Genomic DNA, 19,403 nt, shown 5'->3' on the forward strand with positions numbered 1-19,403 from the left:
ATACTATTCTGACTTCCAGAATGTCATTACTACCAACCAAATGATGTTTAGATTTATTTATACAAATCTATCTCAGTTACACATTTTATAGAAGGAAACTAGTTTTAGTCCATACTCAATACATCAGGTTAGCATTATCATGAACACAATGTTGCTGAGTGTGGGTGGCTCAGGCCTATAATCCTAGCTACTCATGATACTGAGATCTGAGGATCATGGTTCAAAGCCAGCCTGGGCAGAAAAGTCCATGAGACTTCTCTGCAATAAACTACTTAGAAAAAGCCAGAAGAGGCACTGTGGCTCAAGTGGAAGAGTGCTATCCTTGAGCACAAAGAGGCTCAGGGACAGAGCCCAGACTCTGACTTCAAGCCCCAGGACCAACAAAAACATAAAGAATACACTGTTATTCTTCAAAATTGAAGAATGTTTTATGAATTTTTCCAAACTCTTATTGCACTCTTTTCTTAGTTATTAACTTGGTAAAATGTAGGCACACAAGAATACATCGATTCCTCTAAGGTTTTTATATGAGAAATAAACAAGAGGAAAAAAATACATATACACATATATGTATATGTGAAGAACTGATGACATATGGGGAAACGATAACCAATTTTCCTTCTATATCTTAATTTCTCTCAGAAAAATAAACCAGAGGAGAAAGACTTGAGCCAAAGAAAATGGTCAGTTTGAACTTCTGGAGTGTATTAAACATAAGGAGATTTGTTTCAGAAGGCTTTACTCTGTCCGTGCTCTGATTCTAATATAGTAAATAAGCAATTTTGCTATCATCTACCATTTCAAGAACTGCTTCAGCTCCTACGATACAGGGTTTGGACAAGGTTCCCTAAAATTCCCTGTTAACCCCTCTGAAGGAGAAATATCGTTTTCCCAATGCCATTGCCAACTTTTATATGCATAATTTAAATTTGGTAAGGAATTCCAGTTTGAGAAAAAAGGTGAAATCAGAGAAAGTTGTCATGTTCATTTTTGGTAAACTATTTCTCAAGATTTTTACTTCAATTCATGTGAGAACAATGTCCAAGAACATGATGTTCCTACCTGAAATGAAGGAACTGGGATCTGGCTGAAGGGATCGGAACTGATTGACATAGTATTCCCGCTGTTCTTCTGTTATTCTCCAGGGTTCATCCGGGTAATTACTGTTGTCCTGTAGTTCCCTCTCCACTGAAAAAGACTTCAAAAATACAAAATGAAAAGGAAATGCTTAGACAAGGTACCTCTATAAGGTGAAGTATAAAACTTAAACACCTGTAGAAGTCATTGTGTATTATTCTTAAGCTTTCATCAAGGGAATAAATGTGTTTCATAACCAAAATGTAATTACTAAAGAGTAAGCACTGAGCTTTATACTTTTTTTTCTATCCCTGAAACTTAACCAGGACTAAGCATAAAATACTGATCTCTTGATTAGTGTCAAAAGATTTTCTGATGTGATAAAGGAAGGGTTGAAAAAATTAAAAGACAGTCATCCTTATCTTCAAGTATTCACCATCGAGAGGAAAGTAGTAATTGGGCATTTTTTAAGCCATGAAAAAAAAAATCAGTGGAACAGCTATAATCACATTGTCTTTTTTTCTTCTATTTCATTTGCATAATAGAAATCTGAGACTCAAAAGCTCTGATTCAAACCCCGTATCCCCAGGATATGGGGATACTTGAATGCAGGTCAAGACCACTGATCTTGTGCTTCCCACACATGTAAGGTGGAGATAATAAAGCTTGATGGTAAAAACAACCACAATAGGGTAACGAAGGAGGGGTGCATCAGACCTGCCACTAGAGGGCGGACACATCAAATATGAAGATTTAAAAGCCTAGAAAACCAGAAAAGGAGTAGAGAAAACAAATGCTAATGAATACTAAGCTTTGGGGAATTAAAAACAAGAAAGTTGTAGAGGGACGAATCGAGGTTCTGTTTCATTCCTCCCATCTACCCTAAGACTATGGGGTTATTGCCAAGGGCCATTTTCATGGAACTAAGAGAAAAACACCAGGAGTATGAGCTTTAAAGGCAAAAGGAGAGTATAAATGAAAAGGAGGGGTGTTACTACTAAGGGGCCAGCCACCAAGTTGCCTACCTCTGAGCACTGTCAAGAAATTAATCATTTGGGAGAGTGTTCTACCCACTATCCCCAGATAAGACAGCAAACCATCTCCTTTTTCCCCAGCAGGCCCCCATAGGCACACTATTCCAGAAATTAATACTTCCTAGGAACACCAATCTCCCTTGACAATGTTTGGGGAAGAAAGGAGATTGCATAAAGCATTGTAATATAACCTTGAGATGTCATCTTTGAAGTAAAATATCTATCATTTGACTGACTTCTGAAATCTTGGGCTAAGGGTGTTTGGAAAAGAGCAGAAGAATGATATGAAACTCTGCTAGTATAATGGATATTTCCAAAAGTGCCTGGGGAAGGCTGCACCCAGCAGAAGCTTTTACTCAAAGAAAGAAGCTGTGTACTTTAGAATGGACAGAAGGAAAGTAACAAATAAGTGAAAAGCTATGTATAATCAATACATCACCTTCAAATATAAATCAAAGCACTTTTTTAATGTCCAGAGAGTTGCTGTCCACTAATTAATATCTTAAATCCACAGAGTTCTTTGATGTTTATAAAGCATTTCTCACACTCCTATGCCATTTAGTATCTTAAGGCACCACAAATATTATTTATTATCTTTTTTCCCAGACAACTTAAGGGGCTTAGCTATATATAGTCAATGAATCCCTGCACAAAGCAAATCATGTACCTCTTTCTTTTCAACATATTCACTCGAGTTCCTGAAACTGAAGACGCTTTTTAGTTAGGTTCTGATAAGATAAGCAGGCTGGCCTTAAATTTCAGGTTTCCCTTGCCTTAGCCTCCCCATTTCTGAGACTCCAGAAATATGCCACCATGCCCAGGATATTGTATCAGCATTTTTTTTTTTTTTTTTGCCAGTCCTGGGACTTGGACTCAGGGCCTGAGCACTGTCCCTGGCTTCTTTTTGCTCAAGGCTAGCACTCTGCCACTTGAACCACAGCGCCACTTCTGGCCATTTTATTTGTTATGTGGTGCTGGGGAATCGAACCCAGGGCTTCATGTATACGAGGCAAGCACTCTTGCCACTAAGCCACATTCCCAGCCCTGTATCAGCATTTTTTAATCTGGATTACATCTACCTATTTTTTCAGAAACTATTCTAATAATAGTAAAAATACAAAGAAAGAAAACAAGGAGGATTAAAGGGGATAACAAAGAAAATTCTTCTTGGTCAGGTGCCAGTGGTCAATGACTATAATCCTAGCTGCTTGACAGGCTGAGATCTGAGAAGCAAGGTTCAAAGCTAGCCTGGGCAGGAAAGTCTGACTCTTACCTCCTATTAACTAGTAAAAAAAAATCCGTACATATAGGTGTAGTTCAAATGGTAAAGTACCTGTCTTAAGCCTGGCTTCCATTTTATATTTTAAAGCTGGAGATCAAAAGAGATTTCACTTTCTCTTCTATGCTTAACCTATGTCTGATCTTTATAGGAATTCTGTAGTTACATATCTACAAAGCTAATATTTCAAGGACAAAAGGAGTAGATGAGCTAGGTGCTGGTGGCTCACATCTATAATCTTAGCTCCTCAGGAGGCTGAGATCCGAAGATCCTGGCCCAAAGTCAGCCTGGGAAGAAAAGTCTGTGAACTCTTATCTCCAATGAACCAGCAAAAAGACAGAAGTGGAGGTAAGGCTCATGTGGTAGAGTACCAGCCTTGAGCAAAGAAAATAAGCAATAGAGTGAGGCCCTGGGTTCAAGTCCCAGTAGCAGCACAAAAATAAAAAGGAATAAGCTACTTTCCATACCTCATTAAAGTGGAATGTCTTAAAAGAAAGGTGATCTATAAGAAGCAAAATCATTTAAATGTCACTGCATAAACAGTGAGCTGTTTGATCATTCATTCAACAGATGCTTAAATGACCAACAATAACCCAGACTATGAATACACTGGTAGGAAAACAGATTCTTTTTTTGCCCCAGGAAGTTCACAGTCTAGTGAGGGAGAAAGATACACAGGTAATCTCAGAACAGTAAGAGAAGTGCTTTGGTATAGTAAGGTACTCTGAAGCTTTGCTACATGAAGTTTGTGGTCCCTATCCATAACAGCATCAATGGGGGACTTGTTAGAAATACAGATTCTTAGGCTTCATCAACCTCCCTAGTGAGTCAGAAAGTCTGAGAGTGGGGCCCATGACTCTGTGATTTAACAAGGCCTCTAGGGGATTCAAAGTGTCCCCAAGTTTGAGAAATAATATCATATGATTCGCAAGGTAGGGCAAGAAAAGGGAGTGGCATTTGCAGATACCAAAATATGAGAGAATGATGGCCATCTGCTGAAAGCAACTCTTGGGCTGTATACATATAGACAAAATAGGCTGCCACTGCAATGTCGATATTAGTGGAGCTGCCTTCGTATGGTCCAGACAAAAGGCAGGGATTATAGTTAATGTAAGGCTTGAAGTTATATTAAACAGGAAAGTTACAGAAATATCAGCTTGGAGAATGAAGCAGGAAAGGTGAAAGGTCAACCAGTTAGCAACAGCAACTTAGCCATAGACCACTGTGGCCCACAGATAACAAAGAATAGAAGAGAGAAAAAACTACATGGTTATCACCAGAGGAAGGTTCATTCCAACACTCATGTGGCACCGGCAGTACATCTTTGTCAGCACCTAGGTGCCAGAACCAACCCACTATCAGGCATAATTAATACAACCTCTTAGGGTCAGTCACCTAAGAGAGAATGACTTATTGCAAAGAAGGAAGGCACTGGGAAATGGAAATGACTGTTCTATGAAGTCTTAGCCATCCAAACAGTGGCCAGAGCAAGGAAAACCTCCACTTCTGAACATACCCTAAGAGCCTTCCCCAGTTCCACTCCAGTTCTAAGTGGTTTTGCTGGTTGGGTAGACATATTTGCTACTCAATGCCAATATTAAGTTCCGCCCATGTTTTTAAGGAAGAAATAAGGAAAAAGGGTGAACAAATGCAGCAGTGGTACTCAGCATACACTATGTTGAAAATGAACTCTACAACTTGTGAGTGGGGATGGGAGGGAAAAACTGGGACAGAGCAAGGGAAGGGGTGACATTATCCAAAAAGAATTGCACTCTCCACTGCCTTTCATATGAATCTGTAACCCCTCTGTATCACACTTTGACAATAAAGGGAAAAAATAAAAAAAGAATTGCACTTTTTGCCTGACTTATGTACTGTAACTCCTCTGTACATCACCTTTATAATAACAATAAAAAACTAAAAAAAAATTTAAAGAAAAAAGAGAGAGAAATCTTCCACATCTGTCTATTTAAATCCACACATATGGTTCATTATACATTTTCTGTAGACACAGGAGACTTGGATTTGTTTGTATTTAAAACATTCAACCTCTTGGTTTTATTTCAAGTAAAATGCAAGTATTTGGCACTGCAAGTTATTATCTCTGTTATAAGGAAAGAGACTTCAAAAGACTCATTAAAAATAATAACTATTAATAAAATCACAAAAGGTGGCATTTGCCCTCAAAGTATCATGCAAAGTTGAATAATATGAATTGCAAGGAAGTACTGTCAGGGAGAACACAGAAAAGGTACGTGTATTATATCAACCACAGAACATTCCTGTTCAGAATATTATTTCACCCTGGAGGTAACTTCTAAATGTCACTGCCTTTGGGTGCAAATGACCTTTTAACAATGTCCTTTGTCATGCCTTAGCAAAATCAAGCTGGGATAGGGGTATGGCTCAAGTGGTAGAGAACCAGCCTAGCTCTAAGTTCAAACCACAGTATGGGGGAAGGGGAGTGGGAGAGAGAGAGAAAGGGAAGGAGAGGGAGGGAAGAAGGGAAAGAAGGAAAGTGAGTGCTTAGGATGGAGCTCATGGTAGGGTAATTGAATTGCCTAGCACACCAAAGGCTAGCCTCCCTTTCAGTTAGATGACACCCACCATGTGAGGACCAGTGACCATCTCTGCGCAGGACTAGCAGCACCCTGTGGCACACAGCTGGTTCCATCTGAAATTCCCACAGAGGCATCTCCTGTCAAATTGTTATATAAGTGAAATCTAGATCTACTGTGGGAAATATGCCCCTAATGTGGGGCCTACGTTTATACCAGCTGTCTTCCCAACGAATCTTTCCTTTCATCAAGGCCAAAGGAACACAGGAGCTGTCCCCTTACACAATGGGCACAGCTAGTCCTGCATGTTTTCACATCTTGAAAGAATCCTGCAGATGGCCTACAATGCAGATATTCAATCATTAGGCTGTTATTTGAGTATGTTGCATGGAAACTAATTTTGATTAGTAAAAGAAATACTTCTTAATAACCACTGAGTCCAATTCATCCATCGGAGGCCACAGTCCGCTGCTCCATAAGGGCATTTTTCCTTCATAAATTGTCAGGATTTTGCTGTTTACAGAGGAGGCAGCCAGGAGAAAATAAGAAATCAGCACAAGAGGACAACCAAGGATTTCCATAAACACTGCAATAATATCCCCACCCCATCTTCATCATGGGTTGGTCAAGGCTGCCTACCCCTTCTCTAGGATGTCCTCCTTGTTGCACACAACACAGCGTGAGGTCAGATGGAAAACAGATGCACCAAAAACTTGAGCTGAAATACTTTAGAGAATCAGGCTATTGCCTGAAGGTGCCAATAGAACACAGGATCAGGAGTTATACCAACTTGGGTTCAACTCTGGGACAGTCATTTACTAACAAGCTAACTTGTGAGCCATTGGCTTCCCACCTAAAACACAATCCTAAGGACCATGGTGCTCTGTCTTGCTCAGTAGTATTATCTCTTTGTCTTAAACTAGGCTCTGACCACCTCAACCTTTTATTTTAGTCTTTCACCCTGTTAATATACCAGAGGCTTGCTAACTAAAAGCTACACTGTTCAAACACTTTTGCTGTTTGACTTCCACATGGGACTTATGTTCTACAAAAAAAAAAAATACGTTCATGGAAGCATAATTCAGAACCAAGTTACATGGTGAAAGAGGTGAGGAAAAAAGGGTGACAACAAAGCACTCATTTGGCTTGTCTAGGTCAGACACGGTGTGGAATGACGGCAGCAGTTTCCCAGTTCTGTAGCTTTCTGACTGGCAGAGGCCAAGTTCCCTTAGCAGCTCAGCATGGCTGCCGGATTCTAGGACTTGTTCCTGCAAGCTCGGAACAAATATTTCCAGGCTTTTCAAAGACTTCCTAGGTTATTCACATCTCCTATTATAAATCACTATTGAAAGTATTCATATGGATACTTTAAATGGGTCACAATTACAAACTCTGATCATACATGGCCTTTGTCGAGGATCTTATCTCTATGGGAAGCATTCCTCTCCTCCTTTCCCAGTTCTATCCTTGCTTTGCCTGCTGAAGTCCTAGTTACCCTTCACAGCCAAGCTCAACAGCCCCTTCTTTTAGGAACCTCTCCTTATATCCAAGCCCTAGGTCAGATTTCTCTGTTATGTGCCACCAGAGTACAGCAATTAATAGTTTTCAATTCTACATGCATAGGTGAGATCACGGATTTAAAGCTATCCCCCAGAGTTGACTACAAATACTGTACACGTGCAAGTTTATAGCTCAGGGTACAGCTAGCATTTTGGCTGACCCACAGAAGCCACTTAATAACTATTTCCAAGTAGATGAATAAAGGATATAATACCGACTGTGGAACACTGCTGGAAAAAAGAGAAAGAACCTAAATAAAGACTTGGTGAGAAATGACCAGTGTTGGAACAGGCAATTTGGGACATAACACTCCCTGCTTACCTGATACCATCTTATTTAATTTTATAAATCTTTCATTTTTCCTATTGTCGGCTTACCTGAATCAAAAGGAATACTGATGAACCTCGCTAAAATAGCACTGTGGTGAAGGACGCTTCCATAGTGATAGCCTCGTCTATAAATGATACCAATGGGTCATGGTCAATAAGCCATAAATTAACACCATACACTTTCCTAGTTTTACAAAGGACTATGTAGGAGCCAGACTTCAATCCATTATTTTCAGCTACATCAGAGAGGCTGAATTAGAGGAACGGCAGCCTATCAAATGGATGCAGCCTGAATTACCTGGAATTACCAGGAAAGCTCTCACCACCGGAAGCCTTGAATGTGAGGCCCCACACCTCATGAAGAAAAGGCACAATGCTGTCACCACAAATAGAATACATTCATTTTCATTCATTAGTAGTGGAACAATCAGCTGCAATGCCGGGAAAGTAATGCCTTCTATTTTTTCCCCTCTCCCAATGTCCCACTGTCTTTAAGTATACATTTTTCAAGGTCTTACTGTAACACCTCAATCAATTCTAATATCTACTTAATAAATATCTTGTTCCTGTAAATATCTTTCTGTTTCAATTCCAAATACTTTGTTCCTGGAATTACCTTTCTCCCAGTGACTAGTGTTTCCTTAGCACTCTCATCTTTTAATACAAAAACATTTATTTTTCATGTCAGATATGCCAGCAAAAAAAACCTAGTAAACAGGTTCCAATGTTTGAGACATCGTAAGCACCTGAGGAATATGCTACAAAAAAAATGGGTAAAGAAAAAAAAATTCAGCTGAGAAAAATAACCTTTAGCATCAGTTGAAATAAATGTTTCAGCTATTTCAATAAATGTTTCCTTCCTCAAAAATAATGGCTCTAACATCAGAGAAAGAACCACAAATAGATAAATGAAAATATGTATACAGAAGGCTTAATGCTATGGAAAATGGGGCCTCCCGTGGTAATGTTGCCATTCAGGCCTCTAGGGGTCCTACAATAGGCACAGAAAACTAGAGCATACAGAAGATGCATAAAATTTTGCTCTTTAGGATATGGTATAAAAGGTCAGCTAGGGTTCAAAATAAAATGGAAAATGAATCTGGCAAACATCACAAATCAAGAATAAGACACACATTATCCAGGGACTGGTATTTCACGCCTATAAGCCCAGCTACTACAAGGCTCAGGTCTGAGGATCACAGTTCAAAGCCAACTCAGGCAGGAAAGTGCACGAGACTCTTATCTCAAATTAAGCACTAGAAAACCAGAAGTGGCACTGTAGCTCAAGTGGTAGAGTGTGGGGCACGCCAACCGGGATGCCTTGCATTATTAAGAGGCAATTAGTTGGCCCCGCCTGTTTTCCCAACCCTGGGGCCGCGTGGCTGTCACAACGCAACCTGGAAAGGCTCGTCCTAGCTGGCCCCGCCTGTCTTCCTGCCCGGAGGTCAAGTGTGGCTATTACGCTGAACCGGAAAGGCGGTTCTAGCTGGCCCCGCCTCCCAGCCTTGGAACCACGTGTGGCCAAGATGGCGCCTGGTGATGAACCCAGAGGCAGTCCTGTGGGCTGTGACGTAGAATTAGGCCGCCTCTTAGGATTGGTCCCTCGGCCCTCCACCTTTGATGGACAGCTCAGGCGTCCCTTCACCATCCCTAGATAGGTGCATGTAACCCCTCCCTTTCCTGCCACTCTCTGACCTATTTTAAGAGCAGAGCTCTTTCAATAAAGCAAGAAGTTCGCTGACATCTCTCCTGGACTCCCTCTGTTTGTCCTCCGGCAAGGGAGGGCTGGCTGCAGGCGGTCCATCTACCCTTTCCTCTTCTTGGCTCCCCAGTTGGGGTGTGTTTTCCCGTCTCTCCCACAGGTCAGGAGAGCACAGGAGGCTAGAGACCCCGACAGTAGAACACTAGCCTTGAGCTGAAGAACTCAGAAACAGCACTCATCCACGAGTTCAAGTTCCACAATGACAAAAGAGAGAGAGACTAAGGCACATGCATAGTTACAAAATATATCAAACCAAGTCTTCCTCTTATATACAAACAAATACACAGAAACTGCACAGAAATACAGTTGTTCACCTACTAAACTGAAAATGGTCTGTTATGTTTGCACATTGTATTTGCAAAGATAGCAGAAACAGACATTCTCCTACATTGATGGTAAGCATACAAATTTATATGGCCTCCAATTTGAAATTTTTCCATAAAAACTATAAATATGCAAAGATTTTCAGCCAATAATTCCATTTCTGGGAATTGATCCCATGTATCTACAATCAGTGTTTTGGTTGCAAGAACTAGACATCAATCAGAATGAGTTGGTTAAATAATTTATGGAAGGTGCACACTAAAGAATATTTTTAGAAGTACTTCGTGCACTGCTATAGCATATTATTAAAGTGTATTATTAAGTAAAAATGCTGAGTGCATAACAAATATATGCAACCATGTGGGTAAAAATGGATAATATATTTGCATATATTACTAATAATTATATTTGCTTATAAATATATTATTTTATACTGATACTAGAGCTTGAACACAGGGATTAATGATCTCTTAGCTTTCTTGCTCACAGCTGGCACTATACCACTTGAACCATGCCTCCAGCCTGGAATTTTGCTGGTTAGCTAGAAATGGAGTCTCTTGGACTTTTCTACCTAGGCTGTCTGTGGACTGTGGTCCTCCAGGTGTAAGCCTTTTGAGTAGCTAGAATTATAGGCATACGCCATCAGCACTAGGCCTGAGTATAATACAATGTATACTATATAATATAAATAAGATGCACATATGTGCATGAATATATGCATAAAATATGAATATATGAGTGTATATAAGATTCATATTCATATACTTGGGGGGCTGAGATCTGAGGATTTGTGGTTCAAAGCCAGCCCAGACAAAAGTCTATGAGATTCATCTCCAATTAATTATCAAAAGGAACTGGAAATAGAGCTGTGGTTCAAAGTGGTAGAGCACTAGCACTGAGCAGAAAAATCTCAGGGACAATGCCCAGGCCCTGAGTTCAAGCCCTATAACTGACACTGACACACACACACACACACACACACACACACACACGTCTTACATAACACTAAAAAAAGTAATGGGTCATATTAGTCGCCCTGAGATGGGTGACCAGAAGGTGGAAGTAGAAGGGACACTTCACCATGTGTTCTTTTGAATCTTTGAGTTTTTAAAAATCATTAATTATACTGAAGAACAAGCATGTTTAAAAGTTCATAACACACCACTCAAAAAATAACATTTTTGGTGTTTCCTGTATAATCTGAAGTGACCCAAACCATGTATTTATTTCTATGTCCTGGTAAAGAAAACCACGAGGTTTTTGTTCTCTATCACGTGGCTTTTGTAACTTCAGCTACTCACACATACATCTACATGCATTTGTTCAGATGACTCAGTATCTTGAGTGCCTGAATGATATGAAAAGTATAGGAAAGTTGCAATAACTAAATGTGGAAGGGACATGGTGTTGGAGTAGCACAAGGATACTTTGACAGAGACAGGATCGGTGCTCTCTGACAAAGCAAGCGAGTAAAGATTCAAAAATAAGTTGTTTGTAACCCCAGTGGCAGAAGGATCACATTCTGAGGCAAGTCTGGGCAAAGTTAGCGTAAGACTATCTGAAAAACAACCCAAAAGCTCAAGGGCTGGAAGGCATGGGTCAAGTGGTACAGCACTTGCCTAACAAGTACAAAGTTGTGAGTTCAATATCTGATAATGGAAAAATAAAGATCAAAAAATAAGGAAAAAATGCTCAAGGCCCTACTCAAGACACACAGACACACAGACAAACACGCACATGACAAATGATACCTCTTGTACAGAATTCCTGAACCCTGAACAAGCCCTGATGGGCCCAAGCTGCTTGGTGAGTCATCCTCTTGGCTAGGAATTTTGTAAAAAAAAAAAAAAAAATCAGAGTGCCTGAGACAATATCTAGTGTACCCCATTTGTTTACGTGCTTCAATCTTCTTCCTAAGTCAGACTACCAACTGTCTCATGACTCAATTCTAGTCTTCCCTACTCTACCTATTGCTAATCTTTCAGTCACTCTTTACTCTCTGCCCTCTGACTTCAGCCAATAGCATCTCAACAGGGACTCTAAATATTTGTTTCTTTTGTCATCCTTTATAGGCTTGCTTTTTCTAGAGAACCATTCCTATTTTATCTATGAAGAACAAAAGACCAAGTATTGAGAACATGTTCCAAAACAGTTATGTCACTCCCTCTAGAAAGAAGAAACCACAGCAGATATGCTTAGCTTTGAAAAGTAAGAGTGTTTTGGTTTAAAACAGAATTTTTTTCTACTTTCAGATCAAACTAGAAAGATATTTATGGATATACAGACAGACAGACATATAAATTCACAAACACATATACAGACATAATTTTATTCACTTGTGTCTGCCTAAAAGGTTCTGGGAACAATATAAAAGACCTAGTAACCTCAGAGATGAGAAATCAATGATGGTCTGACTTCCATTCTTCTGGTAGTGTTTCATGGATCAAATGAGTAATGAACCATGCTTTCTAATGAAAACATCACATCTTCACTTCAAAAATACTAGAACACATCCATACTTCATATGTAAGTATGGGGAAATACATAGATAAATTGAGAGATAAAAATGTAAAAGTCAGGGTAAAGAGTAACGGTTCCACAGAGAGAACACTGAAGTTCTTCATAACCCAAATGTGGGAAGAGAGAAGCTGTACCTGTTGTGTCTGAAGAGGTAAGTAGAGAGCAAACACAGGAACCTGGGAGCTATGTGCAGGAAATGTAGGCGATGAGGCAAGAACAATGAGAAGAGGGGGACAGGTTTTATCAGTCAGTAGGATGAACAAATATCAAGGAGGAAAGAGTGTAATTAATAGTTTTTTTATTTATCATGGGGCTTGAACTCAATGCCTGAGCACTGTCCCTGAGCTTTTTCACTCAAGGCAAGCACACTACCACCTTAGCTACAACCCCACTTCTGTCTTTTTGGTGGTGAGAGATAAGAATCTCACAGACTTTCCTACATGAGCTGGATTCATACCACAATTCTTAGATCTCAGATCCTGAGTAGCTAGGATTACAGGTTGAGCCACTGGCACCCAGTTTATTTTTTAACTGATATCAAAAACCACAAAAAAATGCCATGGTGTACTATGTTATGTTTTAATATAATTGTACATTGTAAAATGTTAAAGCAATTTTCCCAACTGGGTTTTTAAGACCAATTTTGTCTACAATGAGGATAAAGTAAGGAAGAAGACAAGTACAGAAATAAGAAAGAATCTAAGAAGTGGTGCTATGGCTCAAAGTGGTAGAGCACTAGCCTTGAGCAAAAAGAGCTCAGGGATAGTTCCCACACCCTGAGTTCAAGTCCTATGACTAACATAAACAAAAAAATAATCTAGAGCTGATATTACAGCTTTTGTGACAAAGGATAATAACCTGAACCAAAGAGCACACATAATAGGATACATAAACAAGAAAGTCATTTGGAATGTGAGATGGTTCAAGTGGTAAAAGGCTGGGAAAGAAAGAAAGAAAGGAGAGAGAGAGAAAGAGAGAGAGAGAAGAAAATGAAAAGAGAAATAAAAAGAAAGGGAGAGGGAGGGAGGGAAGGAAGAAGAGAGGGAGGGAGGGAGGGGGCAGGGAGTTAGAAGGAGGGAGAAGGAAGGGTGGGGGAAAGAGGGAAGAAGAAAAAGGAAAAAGGAAAAGAAAGGAATCTAGATGAGGATGTTAGGTAGATGAAGGTCACTGTTATCAGATTCCATGTAGCTAAAGAGTAAATAAATTGATAAGTGAGCCCAGGGATCACCAACATGTTAAGGGCAGAGGAGGAAAACTGAAAAGTAGGAAGTGGTAATCACAGAAATAGAAGAAAAATCCAAAGAGTATGGCATCAAAGACCTCAAATAATGAGAGGATTTCAAGAAGGAGGTTGGTGCCAAATGTGATCAATACGTCAAATAAGACAACATAAGGTCAAGGTTTCTTCCTAGCAAAAACAGAGGCTACAGAGCAGCGTGGGAGCACAGGTTCAGTTGTAAATCTATGACAGCAAAATTACAAATGATTACATGCTCTAGATGTTTAAGATAATCTGTGAGAAAAGTAAACCATAATACTAGCTCTCAATATCTGCTAACTGACAAACCACTATCAACCACCTACCAACATAAAATATGATTACTATCTGAAATTTCAAAGACAAGAAAATCCAATAGTTTAGAAGTGGAAACAAGAGGATTTTTTTTCTTTGCTGCTGTTTAATTTTCTTTTCCTCCTTTTTTAATGGTTTATCTGGTTTTTTTGGGGGGGGCAAAAGGGGACACAGAAAAGGAGGGACAAAAGGTGAACAAATGGAACAGTAATACTCACTAAACACTATGTTGAAAATGATCTATATAACTTGTAGGTGGGGTTGCAAGGGGAAAACTGGGAGAAAGGGAAAGGTGACATTGTTCAAAAAGAAATGTACTCTTTATCTGACTTATGTAACTGCAACCCCTTTGTACATCACCTTTACAATAACAATAAAAATTCATTAAATAAGTAAATAAATAAGTCAGAGAAGACTTGAATACAAGGCTAGAGCAGAAGCTGGCGGGAGGAAGAGAGAGGGAGAGAGGGAGGGAGGGAGGGAGGGAGGGAGGGAGGGAGGATGGCCATCAGAACAAGCACATGATAGCATAAAGGGAATTGTCACCCTAGCTAGCCTAGCCCCATGCTCAATAAATACTAATACCCTATTACCACCAACCTTCACTTCAAATTCCTTCATCTCCATGACTAACTCAAATTGGCATTTTGCTTTCTGTAACATGGAATCCAGCAAAATCAAGTTGACAAGACACAAGAAGGAAAACTAAAAACTGAAGAAAGAAAAATTCACCAGCTGTGCAAACACAGACTGTTCTGGTCAAGAAAGGCCCCTTGCTCTCTTCTTGAACAGTAGGCTATGTTTCAAACAGGAGGTAGGAAAACCTCTTCTAATACCAAGAAGACATTAAAAAAAATCAACTATGGCTGTGTGTGTGTGTGTGTGTGTGTGTGTATACTAGTCCTAAAGTTTGAACTCAGGGCCTGGCCACTGTCCTGGGGCTTTTGTGCTCCATTCTAACACTCCACCACTTGAACCATAGTGCCACTTCTGGTTTTTTCTGAATAGTTTTACTGAAGATAAAATTCTCATGGACTTTCCTGCACAGGCTGGCTTCGAACTTCAGTCCTCAGATCTCAGCCTCCTGAGTATCTAGCATTACAGGAGGCTTAAGGCACCAGTGTGTGGCACTTCAAACTTTTTCGGTAATTAATTGGAGATAAGAATCTCACAGATTTTCTTGCCCCAGTTGGATTGGAACTGTGATCCTCAGACCTTAAGACTTCTGAGTAGCTAGGATTACAGGCATGAGCTACCAGCACCCAGCCAAGACTATGGACTATTATTAAATGCACTGTTACATCCATTCTGAGTCATCAGTGCCACAAAAATAGACAAAGAATTTACCCTAACAGAGACAGAGTTAAGGTGTACCTGGACAAAACCTGTGTGGTTTTATCCTGCACTTTGTCATGAGATTTTTCTGATGGCTCCTTGCTGACAAATATCTACATCTAGGTTCAGCTGTCACCAAAGCTCCAGACTCACAAACCTATCAACTCTTGGGTCAACTCCTCAGGGCTCTCTTGAAAGCTCATCTCGTGGCATGGAGTAACACTGCAGTTACAACATCACATTCTTTTCCCCAGCACAGTTTTTTTTTTAATCCAGTGCTTCCGTGTTCAACAGATGACATCACCATCATCTGGTTCCTTAGTCAGTAACTGGGGGGAATGGTATCTAGTGTTTGAACTCTGGGGCTACTACCTCCTACCTGTGACTTTGGGCAAAGTGAATAAGGTATTTATACCTCAAGTTTTGTCATGTGAACAAAAATAAGGTAAGTGTTACCTCTGAAGATAAATAGTTCCAAGCATTGAAGGAGTTAATGTGTACAAAAGGTTAAGCACACTAAGAATGTCTCTCTATATATACAGCTCTGTCTATCTTCTAACCTGTACCTCTATTCCCACCCATTTACATGGTTAATTCCTCTGTATCCTTCTAATTTGAACTCAAATGTTTCTCTTTGCTTCCCAGAAGACTTCCTTGATCACCCCCACCTGTCCAGGCTAGGTCATATCCCATCCTCATTTTGCATCTTCAAAGTAGAGTATGACTTGCATATCACATCACATAATCATATCATATCATATCATATCACACCTCATAATTGTATATTTACTTTGGTAATGGGCTTGATTAATAAAATCAGTGTCTCCTCCAATACCCTGAACTCTACACCAAGGCAAGGACTACCAGTGCAACCACTCCATTGTGTATCCTCAACACAGTACTTGGCAGTTAACTGGTGTTCACTAAATATTACTTGAGTGAAGGGTTCAAAAAGTGTATTTTTCAGTAGAATTGGGTGAGCTACAGATTCAAAAAGAACTCACAGGGTACCGGTCCAAATGAGTGCTGAAGCCATTACATTCCACTAAGTCCCATCCTACCACTACAAAGCCCAGGACTCACTGTTTCTTTGACCATCATCCCACCTGTTCAGAATTTTGTTTCTACAGAAAAAGAAAATACTCTGCAAGAACTTGCATAGCTGTACCCTGGAGAGTTTGGGGAGGAAACCCAGCCCTTCTAAAGCCTTGCCTAATGTAAACATGCCTCCACAATGGATATGAGTGTAGTGTTGAAAGCACGTGTTTTTGTACCATGGGATTTCGAATACAGCCAACTACTACATCTGGAACTCAGCTGAAGAAACAACTGTCTGTTTCAACTTGAGGATAAAACTGAGCTGTATTGCCCTCTGGAGAGAATAGCATCTTCATTCTCCAATGTGGTGCCAGTAAGGAATTTTCGAGAATACTTTGGAGTTCAGAGTATAGCTCAGTAGTAGAGTACTTGTTTGGCATGAGCAAGGTCACAGATTCCATCCTAACTACCACGAAAAATTAGTTTTTTATGTCCAGTTTTTGTTTATGCAGTAATTCTCAAAACCAATCTTGTAATAAGGAACTCGGATGGTGGGCAAAGTATTAAAAATGAAGGGGTTTTCTTTTAGACAATACTGGTTTTGTACTCAGAGCCTCACACATGCTGAGTAGATATTCCATCATCTAAGATATACCAGTAGCCCAAAAGTGCAGGACTCAAATTCTGGCTCTGCCACTTATTAGGTATGGATGAAACATGACCTCTCTTGATCACAGTCAACTCATTCATACTAAAAAAAGATATCATCACTGGGCAGTGGTGGCACACACATGTAATCCTAACCATTCAGAAGGCTGAGATATGAGGATCATGGTTCGAAGCCAGTACAAGCAAGAAAGTCCCTAAGATGTTTCTCTCCAATTAACCAACAAAAAGCCAGAAACAAAGCTATGGCTCAAGTGGTAGAGTATTAGCCTTGAGCACAGAAGCTCAAAGACAGTACCGAGGCCTTGAGTTCAAGCCTTAGGACCAGAATAAAAAGAAGATATTGGTACTTATAGTTTGTGGTTATATAAAGTATTACATAAAATATATAATATATGGCTGAGTTATTGTCTTCAAGGAAGTTCTTTGTACACAGAGTTTTACAAGATCATGTTCTACACCATGCCTAACACAGCATTCCATCCCCAGGCGGCATTCAGGGAATTCCAGGATCTTCCTCAGACTTTTGTTTATTCTGTTCCAAACTAGCAGCCCACTTCTTTATGGGAGTGTCTGACCCCACTCTTCTATTTTGAGTAGAACAGCTTATGCATAAATGATCCTTCTTCCTGAGTTATACAATTGAAATGTTATACAAGCCACCACCCTACTTCCTTTTGTCTTTAATGCTAAACAATAAACCTAGTTTTTTGGTAATTTCTCCCCCAGACACAGGCATACATCCTTCATTGATAATATGATTTCCCTACAGCAGAACTGACTACACAAAACAACCACTATAGATATAGGGGGGGGGGAAGGAAAAACACTAAAGAAAGAGAAGCTGAAATTGTCATGACATTGTAAGAGAAACTGAAATGATCCAGCGCTTGGGCCCTGTTATTTCTTTTATATCTGTTACAAATAAGAAACAATAAAGCCAGGCACCGATGGTTCACACCTGTAATTCTAGCACCAACTCAGGAGGCTAAGATCTGAGGATCGGGGTTCAAAGCCAGCCTGGGCAGAAAGTTATATGAGACTCTTATCGCCAATTAACCACCAGACTACCAGAAGTGATGCTGTGGCTCAAAGTGGTAGAATGCTAGCCTTGAGCAAAAGAGCTCAGAGATAGCACCCAGTCCCTGAGTTCAAGCCCCATGATCAACAAAAATATATAAATAAATAAAAGAAAGAAAAAGAAACAGTAGTCATTTGCACAACATACCTGTCGTCCAAATGGCATTATATAGGCACTTAGAATATAGAACTACTATAGTCAAAAGCTTACCCCATAATTGGAGGCACAAAACAAATGGAAAACATTAGTTATACACTAAATAATAGTAAAGAATTAGGCAAAGGCAAGACAGACTGCTTCAGAAAAAAATGATGCTCTCCTGAAAAGGTATCAGATGAGTGGGTAGACGAAGGTGGAAGAACACTGTAGGTACACTGAAGATCAAGAACCACCTCTGGCTTGGGATACAGACTGCAGAAAGGGTAGACAGAAACAGAAAAGATTTAGGAAAATAGACAAGCAACAGAACAAGAAATGTAATGTTTAAATGAGGGTGTGGTTTATATCTCCCATGCAATGAAAAAGTTCACCCTTCAAAAATCCATGTTCCGAAGTCCAAATCCTATGGCCATTCTTCATTGTCATTGCCCTACATTATATAACTTACTCGGATAAGAGAAGCCTGATGCCGAACTGGTTTGGCTCCTGATGATGACCCCTCAGGTTGGACAAGGGACTGTCTTGCTTCATAGGGAGCTGAAACAGTAAGAGAGAAAGCTTGCTGGTACACAATGGTCTCACTCAAAAATTAAGACCTAACAAACAGATAGAGCATCCACTTTTCATGGGAGAATTGGCAAAGAAATTAAAGTTATATGCTCATAGGGCCATATAGACAATTGCTAATCCTCGAGTACAATTTCACTATCAATCTAACTAAACACATCCAGCCAATTCATAAACAGGCAGAAAAATATTTACATCAGGTTAATGGCAGGAATAAAGTGTTGGGGTGGAATACTAAGAACATAATTGAGATCTTAAAAAGGAATGATAAAATGCTAGAAAAATGTCTTGTTGGGCTGGAGGCATGGCTCAAATGGTAGAACACTTGCCTATCAAGTATGAGGGCCTAAGTTCAAACCCCAGTTCTGCAAAGCAAATACCATATTAAAGGTATTCAAGTTTGATTCCTGTCTCCTGTGGTATGTTGTACCAAACTCTGAAGTGAAGAAGATCACTTACATATTAAGTGGGCTCTTCATATGTACACACATGCATGTGTGTTTCTCTGTGTATGTGTATGTGTTCATTAGTGGTTTTGAGA

At 39.8% G+C, this 19,403-nt stretch overlaps 1 protein-coding gene across 12 annotated transcripts in view; it reads right to left on the minus strand.

Annotated features, from left to right (window-relative positions):
* Reps2 (RALBP1 associated Eps domain containing 2) overlaps positions 1–19,403 on the minus strand; it is a 173,447-nt gene that overhangs the window by 75,666 nt on the left and 78,378 nt on the right. For all 12 annotated transcript variants that reach the window (XM_048336897.1, XM_048336895.1, XM_048336894.1 and 9 more), the window contains exons 5-6: positions 18,744–18,832; positions 1,063–1,198 (exon numbers count right to left, since the gene is read on the minus strand). In XM_048336897.1, coding sequence (XP_048192854.1) covers positions 1,063–1,198; positions 18,744–18,832 — 225 coding nt within the window. The remainder of the gene's footprint in view (positions 1–1,062; positions 1,199–18,743; positions 18,833–19,403) is intronic.

Source organism: Perognathus longimembris, chromosome 28, assembly GCF_023159225.1.
Source record: "Perognathus longimembris pacificus isolate PPM17 chromosome 28, ASM2315922v1, whole genome shotgun sequence".
Taxonomy (NCBI): Eukaryota; Metazoa; Chordata; class Mammalia; order Rodentia; family Heteromyidae; genus Perognathus; species Perognathus longimembris.